Source organism: Anthonomus grandis, chromosome 14 (genome assembly GCF_022605725.1).
Source record: "Anthonomus grandis grandis chromosome 14, icAntGran1.3, whole genome shotgun sequence".
NCBI classification, from domain to species: domain Eukaryota; kingdom Metazoa; phylum Arthropoda; class Insecta; order Coleoptera; family Curculionidae; genus Anthonomus; species Anthonomus grandis.
In genome coordinates, this window is record NC_065559.1 from 11268668 (window position 1) to 11292574 (window position 23907).

At 30.9% G+C, this 23907-nt stretch overlaps 1 protein-coding gene across 3 annotated transcripts in view; it reads left to right on the forward strand.

The window, feature by feature from the left end:
• LOC126744587 (dachshund homolog 2) overlaps positions 1-23907 on the forward strand; it is an 842630-nt gene that overhangs the window by 776369 nt on the left and 42354 nt on the right. For all 3 annotated transcript variants that reach the window (XM_050452086.1, XM_050452088.1, XM_050452087.1), the window contains exon 10: positions 6243-6614. In XM_050452086.1, the coding sequence (XP_050308043.1) occupies positions 6243-6614 (372 nt within the window). The remainder of the gene's footprint in view (positions 1-6242; positions 6615-23907) is intronic.

Consider the following 23907-nt stretch of genomic DNA (forward strand, 5'->3'; position numbering starts at 1 on the left):
TTATTTAGCTATCTGGTTTTACTAGTTTTACCTTACCTTGGAGAAGAAAATAAGCAATGTTATTAAAATTTTAATATATAAATATTTGTATTTAATAATCCTTTCTAATAAAATACAACTTTTTAATTAATTAGTAATTTTCGTAATAATAATTTTGAAGTTGACCCTGTTCCCTTTATCACTTTTTAAAAACGTTGGGCCTTGCACAATGGGGCTTAATGGTCTAATTAATTTATCGTAATTCAAAATAATTATCCATTACTCTCAAAGAGAGTTAAAAGTATATGACCAAAGGAGGGAAAAAAGCAAACTCAAAGTCCAAGTCTCAAAAATCAGCGTCTATTAAAGGTTACGCGTTTCGCCGCATTAGGGCATCATCAGACCTATCGAAATACTCAGTCAATAACGATACACGACTGAGTCAATAACGATAACTGAGTCAATAGCTCAGTAATTGGTAATTATTACGAAAACTCTTGGTAATTTATCGTAGTAGGAGTCAACGGTATATCTTTAAGTGAACTATATCTTGCACTTCTCTAATGCACCGTGTGACCAATATTTCCACTTTGAAGACACTGATGTATTTACCCATAGACTCCAATATTTAATTTGAGGCCTAAAAACTTCTGCTACACATCCTTCGTTAGAACCATATTTGATGGTATTTCCTTCAAATGATTAGCGTTTCTATTTTTTCACTTAGTATAAGGTAGAAAGTAAAAAAAAGAGGTAAGGAGAAGAAGCAGATTTTATAAATTTTTTTATTTGTTATAATTTTTAAGACGATACTTAAACTTTGACAAAGAACTGAAATTATCTTTGCTTTTCAGAAATGCCGATGAGGCACAAAAAGAACAGCAACAATGTTTAATGAAAGATTTTACCATGAAAACCCGTAATTTTTTTCCTATGATTTATTCAACTAGTTACATATACAAAGTGTTCAGTTAAGGATGGACACTATCCATATCCATAACTCTTGACCTCCCTTGAGCCAATTAGGAAAGAAAGTTATATCAACTGGAACGAGGAGTCGTCCTTACTTAACTTACGAGCCTGTTTTACTACTAACAAAAACTCTTTATTTTATACTCGACACGTGTTTCGCTAACAATGTAAGTATCTTCGAGAGAAAATTAAAAATGGCATCAAGCAGTTGAAAATTTGGCTTAAACCAAATTCATAGAAAATTTACTCAACTTTCCAATGACGTTGTCAAACTTGTATCTTAACCCTAGAAAACGGGTCTGTTATTACCAAACGTAAATACGGGAGTGTCGTAGATTTTACTACTTAATAAATAAATTGTATATTAAACTAATGAACTTTATTTGAAAAACGTACAAAATTTATGTTTTTTAATATAAGAAAAAGAGAATAATATTATGATACAAATACTTGCAACTATTTTTCTGTAACATACTGTACAAATTTCTCCACGGTGTTCTCCACAAATCGGCTGCTTGCATTCCTTACAATAATAAATTAGTTGTCATGCGCCATTTTTTGCTTGGGCAGTAAAAACAAGTTTTTTGTTTTCTCTCTTGATGTATCTTTGGAACACTTTCGTTCAATATACCTAAAATTTGGGATATGTTCTGTTGGAGATTTCGACGTAAAGATATGGTATTGTATCTGTGTAGCATCCATAGCATTGAACGTCTAAATCACATAAGAATATATACAGGCTATATTTATCATTCCACAAAAAAACATAATGATTATCTTCGTGTTTTTCTGCTTGAATTTATATTGGCACACATTTGGTCAAATGTATCTACATCTGCTTTTGTCTCATTGTAGTTATGGATTATTGCTGGCTTACCGGTATTTTCTACGATTTTTGCCACCTCGTGCATTGTTGAAAGCAGCAGAACTAATTTGTTTTTTTTTTTGGTATATAAGATCCTAATGATTTTTTCGGATCATGGCATTGATGTATCTGAGACTCGATATTTCACAGCCAGAAATTCTTTGAGGATCTCTTTTTTATTCTTGCAAATAGTTCCTATTATTGTAAGTTTGTATGGTATTTGTAGCAACTGGTCAGCAAGATGAACTAAAGTGAACCAATTGTCTATGGTTATATTACGATTTATACCATAAACAGATTTGGTTATCTCCTTAACATACAATTCGGCAAGGGCTTAACCATTGGTCTCTGTTTTTTTTCCCAAATATAGACTTGCATCTAGCATATCTCTGTCGAGGAATCGCGCACTATTACAATTTTTATCCCGTATTTCGCTAGCTTGTTGGGGTTATACATCCTAAAAGGGCATCGTCCTCGAAATGCCAGAAGTTGTTCATCAATTGTGAGGTACGAGCACGGCGTGTATGTTCTGCATGTTTCAGTAAAAATTTCCCATATTTTCTGAATATGTGTGAAAGGTTCATTCAACTTTCTTTCTTTTCTTGTTTCCTTTGTATCGAATCTGAGACAGCTTAGAAAAAACGAGAAATGATCACCGCTCATACATGATTTAAAAGAGAAAAATAGTACTGTCAAACATATGCCTTACAAAAAAATGATTATTCTTTTTTGCGGCAGCAAGGATAAGAAAACTAAACATAGCTTTCAGTTTGTGTCTTGTCAGTTTGGACATATTCTGATTTCCACTATACTTTTGAGCCTGTTTATAGAGCTCTTCATTTGTATGTTGAAGAATTGTATCCAATATATTGTTAGAACAGAAATACAAAACATAGTCTTCTAAAAAAGAATAGTCTTCACATGCTCCTTTAGGGCCTGATAGAAAATGTTCAATGTTCCTGGCACCTGTTCGTTTCAATTTCTGTGGTAACTCTGTTGACCACTTATGCCCATTTTTGCCCTTAAGACTTTTTGTTTTGAAAGTTACAAGATATTTTGGACCTGTACGTAGTTGTGATAATGGAATTTTATCCTCAGTTAAACTGGGCCCTTTTTCAGGTACTTCTTGAGCTTGCAATGGGTATCATCTTTTCCTTTTGTCATATCATCATCTTCATCAAAGTCGGTAGTGTCCAAGTCACTAGATGCAATTTCCAAATTATCCTCTTTCCAGTTACTCCCGCTATCTTCTCCAGTTGTTTTTCCCTCAAAAATGGTCGATTTGACATGTCGCTAAAATTTTCAATATAATCAGTCATTTATATCAGAATAAGCACGATATATCGGTATATGATATAAAAAAATAAAAATAGGTCTTAAAATCAATCAATCAAAGTCTTAAAATCAATAAAAAATCGAGAAGCTATCTGAATGTCTAAACGACATTTTTTAGTATTTTTAAATTTTTTGGTAGCTTTAAGTATCCACGCATAATTTTATAAAATTCTTTATGTTAGTAGATCAAGGTATTTGCGATGGATTTTAAGCTCACGTTTGTTATAAGTTCGCAAGGTCGTAATTGGCAAATAGTTGAAATTTTGAATACGTTGCTCATCTTGATTTTTATAATTGCCACGAGTTGTTATCTTAAGATTAATATAAATTGTTGTTAATTTTTGTGAATAAATCAGTATTAAGTTCTTCACCCAGTAGTCTTTCATTTTTCAACCTACTACGGCCAAGCCACCTTGTCTTAAACCTATAGTGAGGCTGCTATAGGGTAGTAGAGAAAAAAAGGTTTAGGGAAAAGCCCTAGATCTTTTTATGGTCCTTCAAGCAGTCAATTCAAGTCAGAAGTAACCGCTAAAATGGGCAATCTTCATCTTCAAATCAAGTCAGTCAAAGCAGTCGAGCAAGAAAGGCAAATCAAGCCAAAAAAGCCGCGTCCATCATCGAGAAAGCAATGGAAGAAACAAATAAATTTGTCCTCCGCCAGCAGGAGCTAGCGGAAGAATTAGAGCAACTTTTAGTCAAAAGTTTTAGTAAAGAAAGATTCACTTGAAAGAAATACACCAGCATATATTACTCAGCTAAACCAACAAGGAAATGGAATATGGAAAGCCATAGTAGAAAACGACGAGAAGCTGAAAAGAATAGGAGAGGCCAACCATACTTATTTTACGAAGAAATATTTTAACTAAATTGAGGGACTTTATGAAAACTTTAAGGCCTATATGAGGACGTGCAAAAAAGCAGAAGAAGACAGAAGAAGGCGAAGCAGTGCTGAAAAGAAAAGAAGTAATGATCCAAGAATTTGAATTCCTGATTGAAGAAATTCAAAATGAACTTCGTAGAAACAAATCTACAACTAGATATGAATTTTTAAAAGAAGACAGAAGAAATCAATGGGGGCCTATTCAGCAACTTCACAGCGAGATACTCTGCAAAGACACCACCAGCAAATAATACTTAACAGCCCACCATCTAGTGAAAAGGTCTGACGATAAGATTGTGGAGCAGCCGGAAGAAACAATCAAGGAGAAGCAGGATGTATTAAACAACACACCCATTTCAACAATGAACATTCCGATATTTAGCAGATTGTACGAAGAGTGGCGTTCCACGTTCAACCACGTTCGACGATCTCTTTACAAGAGTTATCCATCAAAACAACAAGTTATCAAATGCACAGAAGCTTCAGCACCTTAAGTCCCTTCTTCGAGGAGAAGGACAAAACACCATAAGACATTTACTCGCAACAGAGGGAAACTACGATGCCGCATGGAATGTATGAAAACAGCGATATCAAAGCAAACGACTTATTGCGTCAAAGCTGGTGGAAAGATCTTCGAGTTCCCGACAGTTATGTACGAGTCAGTACATAAACTTTAACAATTGTATAATGTCACTACCGAATACTTAGGAGGCATTAAAAATCTAGGCTTTGACACTTCATCTTGGTATCCAATGGTAGGAAGGATGATATGCAAGAAATGGGATCCAGAAACCATAAAAATCTACGAGAAAAGTTTAGAAAACCCTCTAGAAGTCTCCACACTAGAAGAGATTTTAGAATTTCTAAAAAGAAGGTTTTAGTCACTCGAAGCACTTAATTCAGGGAAAAACGACAAATTCCCAAAGAAATCTAGTATGACAACTATACAATCACGGACACTCTATTTGACACTATAATCTTTTCTTATGCCAATCACCAACGGGTCGAATGAAGATGATAAGAGACCATCAACTATGTGCCAGATGTTTAAGCCATAATTCCAGAGATAGATGCACCATGATAAGTAAATGCAGAGTTTGCAGTGGGTACCACCACACTTTACTACATTAAGACCGGCAAGCCACGTCGAACGCTGGAACAATGAACCTCACCTCAAGCAAACAGAGCAGGAAATATGTCTAAACGACATTTTTTAGTATTTTTAAATTTTTTGCCAGCTTTAAGTATCCATGCATAATTATATAAAATTGTTTATGTTAGTCGATCAAGGTGTTTGCGATGGATTTTAAGCTCACGTTTGTTATAAATTCGCAAGGTCGTAATTCGCAAATAGTTGAAATTATGATTACCACGAATTATTATCTTAAGAATGATATAAATAGTTGTTAATTTTTGTCAATAAACCAGTATTGAGTTCTACACCCAGTAGTCTTTCATTGCTCAACCTACTACTGCCAAGCCACCTTATCTTAAACCTATAGTGAAGCTGGGGAAAAGCCCTAGATCTTTTCAAAAAGGATAACATTATTACGGGACCTTCGTAAAAATTACGATATGAGTTCAAGGAAATCGCTTTAGAGACCGAGTTCACCGTATGCAGTTGCGATATGCTGAATACTAAATTTGAAGGTACTTAGACGGGCGGCTCAGTAATTATTTTGTTATGATTTATTTAATTACTTAATTTATTTAATTACTTATTCTTGTATATACAGAGTGTTCAGTAAAGGATGTACACTATCCATATCTACAGAACCCTTGACCTCTTTTGAGCCAATTAGGATAAAAAAAATCATAACAAAGCTCGTAACTTAAGCCTTACTTATGAGCTTGTTTTGCCACTAACCAAAACTCTTTATCTTATACTCGACATGTTTCGCTAACGATGTTAGCATCTTTAGGAAAAGATTAAAACTGGCATTAAGTAGTTGAAAACTTGGCTTAAACTAAATTCATAGAAAATTTACTAAACTTTCCAATGGCATTATCGGAACTTGTATCTTAATTGAGTAATTTTGGTTAAATTTTAAATTTGTATTTTGACCGTTAAAAATATTTTTGGACGATCCCTCGATGCCATTTTTTGTTATAATTTTTTTTCCTAATTGACTGATTATTTAAATAATATTTATTACACCATTAATATTAAGTTGATATTTATATGTAAACTTGGACTTATTTATTTTTCAGACAAAGTTGCTCAGTTACAACAACATCGTCAGCAAGCTGATCCGCAACCATCACATAATACCTATCCTCATAGCGTCCAGTCTCAGTCACTTCAGCAACCTAAATCTGCAACTCCCAATCAAATTCTTGAATCACCGATGCGTCCGACTTCCCAAACCATGCACCCATCAACACCTGAGATTTCAGAAAGGGTGGATAGAATTAAACAAGAAGTTGAGGAGACTCCACAGCAATACATAACGCCCAGAGATATGAGAGATCAAATGAGGGAACAGCCTCCTCCTCCACTAGTACCACAAGAAAACAAATTATGGGGTTATAGTGGATTAGATTTGATCAATAACGGTGCGGCATTTTGGCAAAATTATTCTGGTAAGTAAAGTAGTGAAGGGATACTCCAAATAAATATAACGGAGTCTAATTTAACTTATTCTTAGTTTAATTTCAAGTGTAATATTAATAGTCAAAATGCTGACATCAAAAAGAAAAATTACTATTAAGCTAATAAAGTGAAGTCAAATTAATTATGTATAATAATTAATATATTTATTAATTAAATATGAAGATAATAATATTAATTTAGATAAAAATATATAATATTTAAAGAATTACAAATAAAGTTCTCTGGCCCATGCAGTAGGTCTATGCGATTTGATGATTAATTTAAATGTACATTAGATACTATTTTCCTCTAAAAATTAAAGGTGTTTTTCTAAGGCTGGCAATGTTAAAATTTTTTTTGGAAATTTAAGTGGTCATAAAATATTAGAATTGTATTCCTAAGTAGGACAAGGGGCGTAATGGTTAAAAAATTACATCTAAGATCTTCACAAAAAATCTAAGAAAAGTACTAAAAAGCGCCATATCAGTAGGTTTCTTTAAATTTTACTTAAAAAATTGAAATTAACGAATATATAAGTTCCGCCAAAAGTAATTTGATTTTATTATTTTAAAGCTGAGTAGATTAACACAAATACCTTTTACAGAATATGTATCAATTTAGGTAAATACTTAACAAGATTCGAATTTTTTTATTTTCTTTTTTGATTCTATATTTCAAAAATGCCTTTTCCCTTAGGTATGAGTATCAATTCAGTGTTCTTAAGTTTGTGGATTTAAGGCTGCAACCTTATCTTGTAGTCTTATATCAAGGCTCCCTTTAAAAAAGATTTTAGTAGACTATGCCTAAGTAATAAGAATTTCAAATTCCTCATTCATATGTTATGTTGATTGATGAAGCTACCTTCATAAGCTAAGGCAGTGGTAATTTATTTAAAATAATATTTACAAATAAATCTTCATTGGGTGAAATTTTGGAATTATTAAAATATTTGGAACCTAAGCAAAATTATTGAACCGCTCTTTTTAATATTCACAATTATAGTTCAACTTCTTGGATCAAAACTTACCTATTTTCGATCAGTATAGCTTAGTCGGTCCTTCAGTTTTATTTAATTGTTGGCTAATTTAAGCACTGTAGAAGATTGGGCGTTTAGTCTTAATTTATATTCTTCAAGGTAATATCTAAATGTTATATTTTTAGATATAGATATATTAAATTCTGTTTAATTATTTTTTTATAATTTTCATAATAACTGATGTAAGGTTAAGTTTTTGATAATAATATTTAATGTAATAAAAAATTATCATAATATCGCTATTTTCTTTATTTTTTCATTATTTTCCTTGTAAAATTGGGGTTATAAAATTTAACTTAAAATATTGTGTAATTATAATTTAATAATTTTTTAGTTAATAAACAGAAAAACTTTTAGAGGAAAGTAAGCTTTGTGGGGTACCATTGAAAAATATATTCAAGAGCTTTCAGGTAAGACTTTTAAGCAGGGGGTTGCCATTTAAAGTGATAAAGATCTGAGGGCTGTGGGTGTATTACTTATTTTTCGCTTTTTTAATATAGACATTTTCAGCAATTTTTTTTAGTTAATCAGATATAGCCTGGATAGAGATTTATAAAAAACGTAAAGCAACAAATAATATTTAATAAAAAAACATAACTGCAAATTAATTAATTGATAAGAATCAGAAATTCATATATTTTTCGATTTGACAAAGGCATTTGACACAATTCTACCTGACCTACTTTTAGATTTTGGAAGGGATGGGATAAGGAATACAGTATGGGTCTAAAGCTTTTTTAAAGTATATACTTTAACTTACCGTATATTACCATTATGGACGTAATATTTTCTACTCTTAAAATCAAACAAAAAAAATATGTAATCAATGGTCTAGATATTGTACAATATTAGCTTTAACCTTCTAAATTTGCCCTATATATAAATAAAAAAAATATTAAGGAAGAAGTTCATTCTGAATTGGAGTCAATATAAAATTAAAAAGTTAGTAGGGGAAGTCTTTTCTCTAAAAATAAAACGCTAATCCTCTAATTTCAAGAGTTATGCATTTCGGCAAGTGTTCTTGCCATCATCAGACTTGGACACATACACAAATTCTAAACATAAACCGTTATTGTTGAGTTTAGCAGTATTCAAGTAGATAGTTCAGTTAGGGTTACTAAGGACGTTTTAAAAATAACATACAGATATTAAGCAATTATTTTAAATAAAAACACCATATACGGTTCCACTTAAGATAAATACAGGTCGATATATTGGTTGTTTGCTGAGCCATCCTTTTTTATTTTTTAAGGGAGACTATGCAGCTAGGGCGCACATTTTGCTTAGAGTAAAAAAACGCGATACCTTTTAGTAGGGTTTGATATTTTTCAATTCTAGACTAAACTACTTTACGATAATATTTATTTGAAATCTTTTAAGTTATATTGAAGAACTCAACGCGTGCTATGATATTTTCCTAAAAAAAAATCTAAACGAAATTTTTTACATGATATCTTAGAGGTAAAACGAATTTATTCTGAAAAGCTTATCTTTAAAAAGAGCCGAAATACTCTGCGAATTATTGTAAAAATCGACCTGATGCAATTCTTTCTGAGAGTAAGTGTAAACCACAAAAACCTACCCTTGACTGTCTAGTTATGTTTCCTAACACAAGTGAAGGTACATATGACTATAAATATATATTTTAAAAAATTACTTATAATTATGTCAACCCTCATCCCTATAGAAATCAATATTAATTTATATTCTAAGGTCATCCAAAAGCAATTACCTTGAATTGTTTTAGTACATAATATTACAGTGCGAAAAGTCAAGAGTATACATTAAAGTTACTTCAGCATAAATATTAAGTCTTTACATTTAATAAATGTAGCCAATTTCGAAGGGTAAAATAAATAAAGATGACCGAGAATCCTGTCCTGTGTTATGAAAAAAAAATCATGGTTTTTTTAACTTGAAGCAGTGGTGGTATATAGGCTACCTAGTTAATCTGCAGCATATTAAATAATAGCTAACACAAAATAAAATAAGCTATAAATCGAGATTATTAAAACTAAAATTATAAGCTAAGAATATTAAAAAAATCTAGTTATTTTATAGAACTAAAAGTCAATGTCATTATTTCAGATTTTTATTCTTAATCTAATTCTACTTAAAATAAAAGTAGAAAATAATTTAAAATGTAATAGGAATAAAAAATAGAAATAACATAAAAATATGAATGCAGATTATATAATTTTAAAAACTTTTTTATATGCACGTAAATAATAACCAAATTATCATAATGCATTTGTGTTGAATGTGAATTACAGAAGTTTTTATTATTAAGGAAGCTAAAGAACCTTTATTTGCTTTAAATTTATTTTATGGTATGTGTTTTTTTATATTATTTTTTAAGTTATTTAATATTAAAAATAATAGAAACATAATTGGATATATGGTACATATATAACAGTAATTACTATAATAATTTTCACAATTATTATTAATATATCAATTTATTCTGATTTTACTTATAAGTATTGTTTGACGTTTATTATGTTAATTAACTTCAATATAATCTTGAATTATATTTTAGTAAAAGGTGTAGGTATACAAGATATACTGTACTCTGCAAATAATAATAAAAGTGATAATAACAACAATAATTAATAATGTTCGTAAAACAATAACCAATTTTTTGTAATAAAAATATTATTTAAACTAATATCGGACTATCTGTGACATCCAACAATTAAAAAAAAAAGTTTGATGATAGAATATTAATTTTTTCTCTTATATGTGTCTTCGTTTATTAATTTGTATATTATTTTATTTATTAGGTACTACGTAAAAACATTATGCTACGTAAAACGTAACGTAAAAAAAGGAATCTCTAAAATAACTAGGGAAGCCAATGTTTGACCATTGACATAAATGTAGCAGGTCAGCATGTTAAACTTTTCTTTATTACTATAATGGCCACCCGGCATATTCAACGATATTAACACAACAAAAAAATACTCAACAATAAAAACTTTACCAACAACAAAACCTCTAAAAACAACTTAATAACTCTAAATCAACTCAACAATTATTATTTTATTCGACCACAAACATAAAATTAGGCCATATGTGATAGGGTAAGAGGTATTTACGTCAAAATGTCAAAGGATTATTTGTTTGCAAAGCCTACTTAAAAATATTATTAAAAAAATAGAAAAATCGCATGATAATGGTTTCTCAAAAACGAAACGTCAGATATAAAATCTAAGAACGCCATCACTTAGCTCTTAAAAATTGCAAATGAAAAAGTGTTGTTAGTTTTTTTTATATCTTTTAAAATAAGATCAGAAAAAAATAAAATCGTTTTTGGCAAATTTTCGTTTTTTCCCAATATCTCCGCAGGCCACGAAAATTTTTGAATTTTCTTAATTTGAGAACAGAATACCTAGTAACATTAATGAAAAACAAATTTTTAAATTTTATATTTTTAATAATTGAAAATGTGATGATTAAAGCTCCGGTTGACCTTTTGATTGACAATTTTTGCAAGCCAAAAGGGCATAACGTTTATTTCTAAAATATTAATTAAGGATATATATAAAAAAAATAAACAAAGATTATTTTTAACCCTGCTATAATTGTTTTTTGGTTTTCTTAATTCAAAATTGCTTTGTGTAGTAGGTGACCAGATGACCTATTTTAGAATAGGCGTTTTCTCAAAGTGTCTCAAGTTAGGTAAAATTAGACTGTTATTTAAAAATGGATCAAAAACAGAAATTCGTAAATATAAACCTATATCTTAATTTTGAGTATATCTACGCATTTTAGAAAAAAAATTGTAAGTGACGCATCGTATATTTTTGAGAAAAGGACATTTTCTGTTATGCAATATGGTTTCAACTGAATGTGATTGTTGACTATCAAAGCTTAAATAAAAAACAATTATCTCTGTGTATTTTTATGCACCTTTCCAAGGCTCTCGACACCTATCTCATAATGATCAACTTACTAAAAAGCTTGACCCGGCTGCGTATTGCCAAACAATATAACGCTTCAGAGACAAACTCAAACATTTAGCTCTGAGTCGTAATATGGTTTGGCAACCATTGCGCGACAATAACATATAAATTATGTGTAAGAAATCAGTTTTGTTAAATAAGTACAGAAAAAAAATTAAATAAAGAAGAGAATCTCAAAAAGACAACAAATGAAAAAGTAATATAATGCCCCATATTAATTATTTTTCATTTTTTTTTTTGAATAAACCCTAAATATCAGACTCTTTTCATTCACTTATTTTCTGCAAAAGAAACATTATTGATTTGAAACAGTTGCATTGTAAAAATTAGTCTTAGACCTTCATTAGTGCGGCACGGTAATCAAAAAATGAAAACCCGAAACTCATTCTACGACCGAGCGAGTCAATTAACTTTTAAAAATTAGGAGTCCCCAACAAAGAATTCAATTCCAGTAGCCGGCAAAGGTACAATGCAAGGTATTGATGTGAAATTAAAAATGAATTAAAAAAGTACCTGAAAAGGAATCGTTTGTGATTCTGATGAATAGGGCCCCACACAAAGAAGACCATTTGCCGCGTCAGAAAAGACACACTACAGAAGACGAAAGAGCGAATCATGCCACTCGGAATTAAACGCCTGTTAGATCGAGGGAAAATTAATGTATGAATGCGTTCAATTTAAATTGTTTCGAATAGCGAAATGTATTCCACGAACTTTTAAACTCATTTATGGGATTATGTTGCGTCTAAAATTTTTGAACTATTTTGAAAGGAGGTAAATAATTTGCCTTCAAATATATGATTGCGTACAAACATATTCAAGATATTATTTCTAAACCTAAAAAATTTATCACAAGCGACATAAGATATAAAACACGGTGTAGTATCAGAACTTTGTCATATTGAGCAGCACGTTATTTTTGGTTACAAATTGATAAATTTCTTATGCATATGTTTTACAGAGATACAATACTCTCTGATTATTATCACTATTATGGAGTTCAGTGCACTTTTCGGCGTAAATGCCAAACATTTTTGCCGGAATATTAACCGATCCTCTAGTTATTTGAGAGGTTCGGCTAGGACGTATTTGTTTTTCGATAGTACTAGACATCCACTCATAACATGCTTTATTGTCTCTGCATCTATTCCTTCAATATACAAAAGTGTCGGATATCTTCTATGCAGACCCTCTTATCTTCACCTTTTATTATTTTCTTGTTTCACTGGTATTTCTAGTTTGCAGTTAGACTTACCAAATATGGGTGGTGTATAGCCACTGTCTTCTTTAGCAACCCTTCTCATCAATTGATCATCAGATGCCAGAAACCTTTCCCGCATCATCTGCTCCTGACTAAGGCAAAGTCTTTTCACAGTAAAAAAAATGAGCGAAATTTCACTCAGATTTCACTCATTAATGTCTCAATTTCTGTCCACACCAATTGTAGAAACAAAAAGATGTATCTTAAAATGAGCATCTAGGTTAAAGTTAAAATAAATAAGATTAATGAGTGCTTATCACTATTTTTTATTTGTTGCAGTAAGCTTTGTGTAAAATATTCAGTAATATTTACTTATTAACAAGCGATCTTACTCAGCTTTGAGTTATTATTTTTACTAAATTACTGCGTAATTTTTAACTTATATTGGACTAACTTGACTTGAAATTAAGTATCTTTTAGCTTAAATTTTATAAATGAAACAGGGGACGGTTGAAACAGTTGCCATTTTTTTTAGACGCGAAGGTAAAAACTCGTGTACGCAGCTTCACAATGTTTGACTAATTCTACATTTCTGCTCGACAGTGTGAAACTAGCAGTTGAGCAAAGTGGGTGTGTTTGCGCTCAGCTATCTTATTTTATGTCAACAAAGTAATTTTTACGTTTCATCTAAAAAGTGTGGAAACAAGAAATTTAGGTGTAAGTACACCACTTTTTTGTTTTTAATCAATTTTTTTATGTTTTTGCTTAGGTTTAGCAGCCTAAACTTGTTAGTTTTAATTAAAGAGTTTAAAGAAAAATAATATTTTGCCAAAAAAAACCTGAAGGCGACAAATAATTTTACGGGGACGCTTAAAACATAATTTATAGAAGGCTTTTGGTATTATTTTCGCGTAAACTGATTAACTGATTGTAACAAACTCTCTGAGGGCTATTAGTTTGTTATAAAATACCACGTGAAAGGGTCAGGAAAACAAATAGAGGTACCAAATCCAACTTGGTTTACGAAAATGCGTATAGCGAGGTTATTGAAAATGGAGCATCCGTAAGGTCTGCGGCAAATTTGTTTGAACTGAATCATGTAACATTAGGTAGATTTATTAAGAAAAAGAAAGAAACTATTGAACAAGGGTCCACTGAAACTATAACAATGGGATATAGGTGCGTACGACGAGTATTTAACGTTGAGCAGGAAAAATCCATTGTTAAATACATAATAAAGGCATCTTAAATATTTTACGGTCCATCGCCAAAAGAAATACGTAAACTGGCCTACCAAATAACCGTAAAATATTCATTGAATATGCCGAATACATGGACTAAAGACTCATTGGCAGGAGAAGATTGGTTTTCCGGGTTTATGAAACGTAATCCTGAACTATCAATCCGTTGTCCCCAGGCTACAAGCTTTTCAAGAGCGACCAGTTTTAACCCAACAAATGTACAACTTTTCTTGACACAGTAATAGACAAATATAAATTCCAAGCGAAGGACATTTATAATATAGACGAAACCGGTGTTACGATGGTTCAAAAATCTGCTAAAATCGTAGCAGAAAAGGGACGCAAACAGGTAGGGGCACTTACATCAGGAGAATGTGGCACTTTGGTTACAGTGGCAATAGCGGTAAATGCAATTGGAAATAGCATCCCACCAATCTTTATCTTTCCAAGATTAACATATCAGGATCATTTCGTTCGTGACGATCCACCTGGGTGCATTGGAGCAGGAAATGCTAGTGGATGGATGCAAGAAGATGAATTCTTGCTATACTTGAGACACTTTCAAAAACATACCAACAGTTCAATTGAAAACAAAGTTTTGCTTTTAATAGATAACCATCAATCTCATATAAGTATACCATGCTTGGACTTTTGCATAGAAAACGGCATTGTTTTCCTCTCATTTCTCCCACACTGTCCACATAAACTACAACCTTTGGATCGATCGATTTATGGTCCATTTAAAAAAGCTGTAAATTCAACTTGCGATTCTTGGATGAGAAACAACCCAAGAAAAACGATGACAATTTATGACATCCCAGCATCGTAAAACAGAGTCTCTACGGTTTTAGCACAATCTAATATTGTTGCTGGATTCCACTGCACTGGTATATGGCCGTTTAATCGAGATATTTTTACGGCTTTAGATTTTGCTCCATCATATGTAACTGACAGACCTGCTCCCGAAAATTTGCAGTTAAATATCCCCCAAGAAGTCCAGGCAGTAGGTTCAAGAGAGAATAAAGATTTAAGCAGCACTGATTCTTTTCCAAAATTAGTAAATTCTAACTCTCCAAGAGCGTCAACGAGTGGAACTGTTTCGTTAGAGCCACCAAGCACCCTACCTCCAGTTGCATCTACAAGTGTCCAGTCAGCCTCTAACCTCTCTTTGGATGTGTTTTCATCTGAGCTAATAAGGCCATTACCAAAAGCTCTTCCTCGGAAAACTACAGGGAAACACAAAAGTAGAAAATCTACCATTTATACGGACACACCAGAAAAAGATGCTATTCAAGAAGAATATAAAGCAAAAAAAAAAAGAAGAAAGTGAAAAAAAAAGTTGGTGATCCAAAAAATACATCAAAAACACCAGTGTCCAAAAAAACTTGTCAACAGAATGCTCAGGACGATAGCAGCAGTCACAATGAAGACTGTGTTTGTCTAGTATGTTTGGAATCGTATAGAAATAGCCGTTCAAGGGAAAACTGGGTGCAATGCATTGATTGCCACCAATGGTCACATGTAGAATGCACTCGTGAAGAAGATTTGTATATCTGTCATAACTGCATGTCAAAATAAATATTCTACTTTGCTAATTTATCTTTATTTCAGCATTAGGATAATTATTATGTTGTTTAAAACTTTTGAATAAAAAATTTGGTTTTATTTAAGTGTATAAATTATATGTATCAATGTTTTTTTTCTTCGTATTTCTAAATTAAATGTTATTTCAGTATTAAAATAAATATTTTGTTTATTCTTAATGGTGTTTCAACTGTTCCTGGTATGTGTTTAAACTGTCCCCGTCTCTGGTACAATTGAAACAATATACAAGGCTATATGTTTCATTTAATATCTTACAGGCATTATATAATAAGTAAAATAACCTGATTTAAAATATACAAGGAATTAATAAATGTCCTTGTAAAAAATTTTTTAGCTGTAAATATGATTTTCTCTAAGAGAAGAAAATAAATATTTGGAAATTGTTTCAATTGTTCCCGGTCTCCCCTATATACACTTATATTAAGTTCTTTGGATCAATATTAAGTGATTATAGGCAATTTTTTTTTTGCAGCTCGTAGCATTTTACATGTCAAAACTTTTAGCCCTATATAGGCATATTATATAAGATTAAAGTTTTACCACGTAAAATCCTATAATCATTTATTCAAACACCAAAAACATTTATTTAAAGAAAAAAGAAAATTTTATATTTCTATTTAAATAAACTAAAAACTCTTAACATTATTTTCCTGTACATCGATAAAAATCCTTGTGTTATCGCTTGTGCCTCGATTCACCTGTCCAAGATGCTTTTGATGCCATTGCTGGAGAAAAAATGTCGTGTTATAATTATAATGGTAATGATATTGGTTTAATTTCTGCAAACACAGTAATTAAATTCCATGTAGGTAAGATTGGTATACAAATATACCAATGTTTTCAATAAATCCGTGGTGGGAAGTGTTCAAATGAACACCTTGTATAATAATTATTAAAGAATCTTGTCCTATAACTTTTCTTCTTTTACTCTTTGATTACCAAAAAGTAAAACGAAGAAAAAATTGTTGAAAGTTTTTTCAGAAATTTATATTCAAGGAATAAATAAAATTATAGAAACTAATTTATATGTATTACAGTGTGCCCATGTGCCTACTTAGCTGTAAAGATTTTGTTACCATTGTATGTACTTAGTAAAAAAGGAGTATAAAAATGTATGACGCTTTGTTAAAACTTCTGTGCTCACATATATTTTGCTTTGCACGTAACGCACACAGCTACTACAATTAACTGCAAGAAATTCATAAAATCTAAAAATTACCCACTTTTTTGGGCAGGTACTTAAGATTACCATGATCAGTTATTATGTGAAAAAGGGTTATATCAAAAGTTCTGTTATGTCCTTGAAAATGGATAAACGGTTTGAAATTAAGTTTAGGAAAAGTACTATTATACTTATTAAAATTTAAATACTTACGGTAAGAATGTTTCAAAGATTAAACATGTTTCTCTTAATATGATTCCAAATGTTATCACAACTAACTACCATTTTAGCAGTTCTATCTACTTGTACATTGCGGTAGATATATTAGGTATACTTGGTATATTTGACTAATTTCATTGTTATTGCCTTGAAGAATGGTTAATATATGACAAAACTCAAAAACTCAACGGATTTTTATATATCTTTTCACAATTACTTATTGCCCTAAGGGATGATATAGAGTCTGATAAAATTATGTACCTATTGGTGTTTCTATATCATATATCATACATTTCAGCGGGAAATATACTAGCATTTTAATTAAGTTTATCAAAAGTCTTTGTTATATTTTTAAAGGGAATAATTTAAGCACATCCCATACCTTTTGGTGTCTTAGATTCATCTGCATATATAGATATACTATAATGTAAAATTGACGTAATATCGGCAATTATATCATTATTTATATATTTTTTATTGCGGATATTTACAATATCGTGCGTATATCACAATGGTAATCCACAAAATATTTTTGTGATTATCTCCAAAAACTACTAAAAAAGTAAATTATTTTTATCTAATTTATTATATGAAATTGTATCGCTGTGTTACGATACACTTATAATTACTTCAGTAAACGCCTCAGCTGATGCAGGTGAATTGTTGTAAATTCTAAATGATTCAGTCAGGTTTTCGATCGTAAACTTGCTTATAAAAGACACTGTGATATATACATATTTCAACTTAGACATTTTTGAGCTAAATATATTCTTCTTAAATGTAATCCCGTTTCTGCGAAAAGAGCCTGAACCGTAATGCTACGTACACGTAATGCCTTTTATTGTAGTCGATCATATTTAAATGGGTTTTAGTAGCACTACCATAAAATATTGATAAAACTTCAATCAATGATCTAGTATATACGCTGTACAATAACTTATTATCTTATGTAAACTAGTGAAACCAATTTTTGATTATCTATTTTCTAATTATTCCCGCCCTAAATACCGATTTTTTCTTGGCATCCTTTAAAATAATAAATATATAACAAATTTAATAAAATATTTTCTTAATTCCTCTCTGCATGGGTTCAGTACATAATCGACGAACCACCAAACCAATCGAATAAGGCACAGTATGGCGTGCGGAAAAAATCCAATACATAACTCGAAAATATACACAATATGCCTGTGTTTAGGGAAATAAAATCCACTCAATGCATTCCATTTGGGAATAAAGTCTCGACTTAAGCGTATTCAAATTACAAGCTGCATATGAATAATTTTGCCCTCACACATGCAATTTTTCAGCCATAATGAAGGCAGCTCGAAATACCGACTATCATCAAAATGGCGCATATAAAACGATCGGACCGAGTTTTTCGTGCTCTATGAATAAGAGGTATTATTTTACACTGTTTTAAACGAGTTTTATGTTAAGAATATCCGATTACTTATAGCGGGGGATTAGGGAACCAATTTTTGCCCTTTCTAAATAATAAAAACTTAGATAGATTTAATTATATGATGTAAATGACCTATGTACCATATTTTTCGTAACAACATAACAAGAGTATTGAAAATTCTATTAGGGGAATTAAATTTCAAAAAAATGTGGCAATATTGGCATCCTAGGTGAACATTTCTTACATTACCTAATTAACCATTATAAATTAATAGGTAAAATAACTTAAGACGGTAAAGTGTTTTACGCATAAATGTGAGTTGTATACATGTTAATAAAAAAAAGGAGTTTAATTTTTGGGCCAGAGTACACAAGACTCAAAAAGTATTTTAAATAATCTGTGTTCGTATCAACTCGTGTTCAGAAATTTTTGCTCAGACTAATCGGGTGCAGATATTCTCCGTTAAATTAAATTAATCTTTTTTTATCCTACTTATTCTAGTAAAGTTCAAGACTGTATAAACAACTTAACAAATTCAAAAAATGTTAAATATTATTAATGATAATATTATCATTATTACAAAGAAATATGTAATTTATTTACATTTATATTTAAGCAGACCTAAAATAACTTAATTAAAACTATACTTAGTTACGTACTTTGTTCTTATAGGGAACAAAATATCAAGTTAATTGGGTCATAATGAAGCTGGTATGACGAAGCAATCTTATTTTCGATATATTTATAATAAGTTGTTTTTCATCGCCGAATCACGTACCTAATTAAAGCCGATCAACAGACCAGCCTTACGCTCGCTTGACTGATGAAGTAATTAGACACGCGCGTATTGACTTAAAGTTACCTCAATAAATAATATAATATTCCAATTCTAGAATAACAATCATTGAAGAGAAGTTCTGTTTAACAAAACTGCAATATACTATAGCTATTTTAATTTTCAAATATCTGGGTAATTCAATTGACCAAAGAAATATAGGCAGCTTGAGTGTAATAGAATTTATGGAAAGTAACTAAAGCGCTTAAAAAACTTACCTGCCTGATTATTAACAGTCTGGATTATTCCTTTTAATTCTATAAAAGTATATCTTAGTCAGTTTATCTAACTCTATTTACAAACAACTTATATCGCCCCTATTCGTTCCGGTTTGTGGTCAGCCCAAAGATCATGTCTGTTATTTGGTACCTCTAGTAAGACATTGTATTTTTATACGATTAAATATGAATAGCAGTACTGGGGCCTCATATTTTATAGATACTAAGCTCTAATAAAATGGTGGAAACGCCAGGTGTCAGACAAAGAGCACAAATTTCATCAATTAAGATCGTAAATAAGTTCAGCTAACCAATGCCTAGGGCTAGCTGAAGAGTCTGGGAGGAAACTGAAAGACAAAGAACAACTACCTATTAAGTAAGTGAAAAATAATACGGAAGTCTTACTAAAAATCGAAAAAAAAGAGTATATTAGTAAGAAACGCTTATTTAAGCGCGTCCTTGCTCATTTTAACCTTAGACCTAACTTTTTATTATCACTTTATTTTATTAGATAGAACAAAATGGTTTAAATTTATGAAAAATTTTTTTATGGTTTTGCTGTCATAATTCTTAATGCCTTTTATCTAAGCAAGTTATTATAAATAATGCCATAGAATCGCTCTAGTGGTGCTCCGTTTCATGAATTTAAATATAGTTTTCAGCAACTTGTCACGTTATGTTTTATGACAAAAATATGTTCTTGCAGGCCATACAACTATTATTTTCTGAGATATAGCTAAGAGACATCCTTAATGTGATGCTTGGAACATTAAAAGCTATTTTCCTATTGTGCCTAATCTCCCTTAAATCTGGACGAAGCGCCTAATCATCAAAAACAGTAAAGGAACAACATTGAGGCCATTAGGTTGCCAAACAAACTTCTTAATTAAATGTCTCAGCTTATAGCAGAACAAACCAAATTCATCCCTTTTATTTAACACTTCGATAAAATGAACCGAGATTGCTACACTTAAGGGCACGAGTAATTCACCAAAAAATATTCGACGCATTGTGTTTATTTATTCTTGTGTAAACAGGGTGTCGAAAGCAGGTGATTCGACCCTATACTTTTTTTAGTATAAAGATTTAAGAAAAAAAGAGATATATAAGATAATATATAAGAGAATTTGACAATGTTTTGTGAATTTAGATTAACTAATATAATCATTTGCTTTCTGTTATTTCTGGCGCATTAGCCTAATTTAAAAAAGTTTTTGCACTAATATTCTTATGTTCTATAAGAATCAATCCCTATTTAGGCATAAATTTGACAGTACTTAAAGTTAATAATGTTTTTCAGCAAGAAAAGTTGCAAATAATTGTGATCAGTGAATATTTCATTGACACAACCTCTAATTGTGGAATTCACTTCTTCGATGTTCATAGACTTATTGGGCTAAGCTGGTCCTAATCTCAAAAACCCCATAACCCAAATCTAATCTGTTAAACTGTAAAACTTGTTCCACTCTCCAAATCGAGACATAATAGGATCAGGACCAAACTCACGTAAGAGCGTCAATAATCTCTTTAACATGCTGAAACCACAGATCCTTAAAATCTATATCTTTTAATTCAGGCAGAATAAGCTGTGCTATCCTAGTACTACCATAGTTCATCATTCACCGTTACTGTAGTGCCTGTTTTCAGAGAAATTGCTTCAATTTTTCCTTCAAATTATAATGATTTATTATTAGGAATTAAATTATCATTACCTGGAGTATTGATAATTTTATTCCAGAGATAATAGACTGCGATGCTAAGCTGATTATTCTTTGACTATTATTATATTCCTTTATTGGACGCAGACAAACAACGGAACATTACATGACTATATTAAAATTGCTAAATACTTACCCTAAGTCACTTCTGCAAATCTGTCTTGGAGATTCCGAAATTCCGCCAACTAACCATCACTATTGAAGAAGAATAAATTTATGGGATTTGGCTAGCTGCGGAAATATTAACACCTATCTTAAGTTCAAATTTTGCTACCTTACTACTTATACTTTCAGCGCTGAAAAGCGCGGTGCTCTAGCCTGAGCACATATTATATTATACATACTGTATAATTATGATAGCTGTGTATTTTTAAGAAGAGGAAAAGAGAAAAATATTTAAATGTATGTTTTACAGTGACACATTGTGAATTTATTACTTATATTAACAACCAAAATTGTTGAAAATGCTGGGATCTTAATAAAATTTTTAAAAAACAAACTTTTACTAATATTCCTAATGCACCTGCAATTTAAAAATATTTCGATAAACGTCAAGTCTGAAACTTATATGTAGACTACTATTTTATAGTTGATTATAAAATCTAGAAAGAAATTAATAAGTTATATAATAACCAAGAACTAAAATATTTATGCATAATTTAAATGGGGATGGTACCGATTTAATATTTTTTGTTTAAAGGATGCTAACAATTACTGTGACGTTTTAATTTGCTTTCCAACAAAAAAAATGTGACTCAGAAACCCTTTAAAAACACTTATAAACATAAATAATTTCCATTGGCATCTCTAGAACAAATTACATTCTTACTTATTCGACGCTCAATCTACTTCCTCAATTCCTTACTTACACATCATTTATCGATTTTTAGCCCTAAACAGAGCAATTTGTTGCCTATTAGCGAATATATCGGGGTGAAAATTAGTCTCGTTACTGAAAATGACTTTGTCAAATCATAAGCTTGCACAATTCTTGCACTTTCTATGACATTCTCGCGAACTATCGTGAACCTCCACGATGTGTAACTTCAATGAGCTAATGTATTGTATTTTATATTACTAATAGGACCGGTAATCGATTTTTTTAATTATTCTTTTCACAGTAAATGAATTAGAAATATTATTTATTTCAACATTGGATGCACTTCACGAATGGTAGCAAAAAATTTTCACCTTTTTGATAAATATTTTTAATGATCAGGATGCGTTCTTCCACGATCGAAAAGTTGTTCCACAATGCTCTATGTTTACTAACTCCATCTATTAACTTTCGATCTGTTATGTCATAATAATGTGAAAAGGTTAATTAAAAGCAAGCACTCTTTTTAAAATACTCTATTAATTCCATTTAAATGTAAGAATCATTATTTGATCAAATCAAATAAAAACAACTCCAATACATAATACTAAAAATAATGAGGCCATCAGGATATAAATATAAACAAAGCATTTGTTCTATATCACATTCTCCAATTTATTAGTGACTTAATATTGATAACATTGATTGTATTATTAAGAATGAAGAATGAAAAAAAAATACTTTACTGCGTATATCATTCAATAAAGTTAAAGCTATAACGTCGTATTAGGTCCTAATATACCACATAACCATATAAGATTAATTTACAATTTATAACTTTAGCATACATTTATTCTACTTCATAAACACATAAGTTTTTTTATTTAAATTTTGAGTTGTTGGAGTTTTTTAAGCTCTATAAAGGAACATTCTTTCAGAGACCCTATTTTCTTTACTTAACATTGTAAACATACAATTATGGGTATCTCAACTATTACCAAGAAAAATCGATAAACCTTTTGATCAGCTGTAAAGTAGGGTACAGACCAAGCTCGCGGGCTGTTCTCGAATAGCTCGCGAACATTTTCCGAGCTTGGTGTATACGCGTGTCCGCGAACAGCTCTAGAGCAGCTCGGCAGTTCGTTCAGATTTCCGAGTCGAGTCGGTACTTCAAATGGTATGTTTGCGAACAGGTGGCGAGCTCAGTATGTGTATGGACGTTTACTGTTCGTCATTTAAGTATATTATTTAGTTTTAAAGAAGTACGCTCCGTTTTTATACATCAGTTTCATATCATAATATTATAGTAGTTTTTTAAATAAAAATGGACTGGTCAGAGGATGAAATTGTGTGGTTGATAGAAGAATATCGCCGGCATGAGAATTTGTGAAATCCCAGGCACAAAGACTATAAAAAAAGAAATTTAAAAAAAGACGCATACGAAGACGTAGGCGTAATTTTGTCAAAATCAAAAGACGAAGTAGAAAGGAAAATTAGTGTTATTTTAGCACAATACCGAAGAGCTCGTCAGAAGGTCGAAAAAATGAAAAAAATCAGGAATGGGCACAGAAGAGATTAATAAAGAAGTGTGGTTTGGATACAAACATGTGGTTTTTTTGAGTGACAGATATATGCTAAATGAAACACGCGAAACGGTGAGTATTTTTTATTTTATGTAGAATGGGTAGATTTTTATACAGTGTGAATCAGCCAACTAAAATAAGTTCGATAATAAAAAACGTTCAACAAAAAATGAGCAATTAAAAATACAAATCGATCGTTCTTTCGAATACGTCCCCATTCATTTGTTATCGAATTTATTCCATTTGGCTGATCCACACTGTATACAGCTTTTTTCATT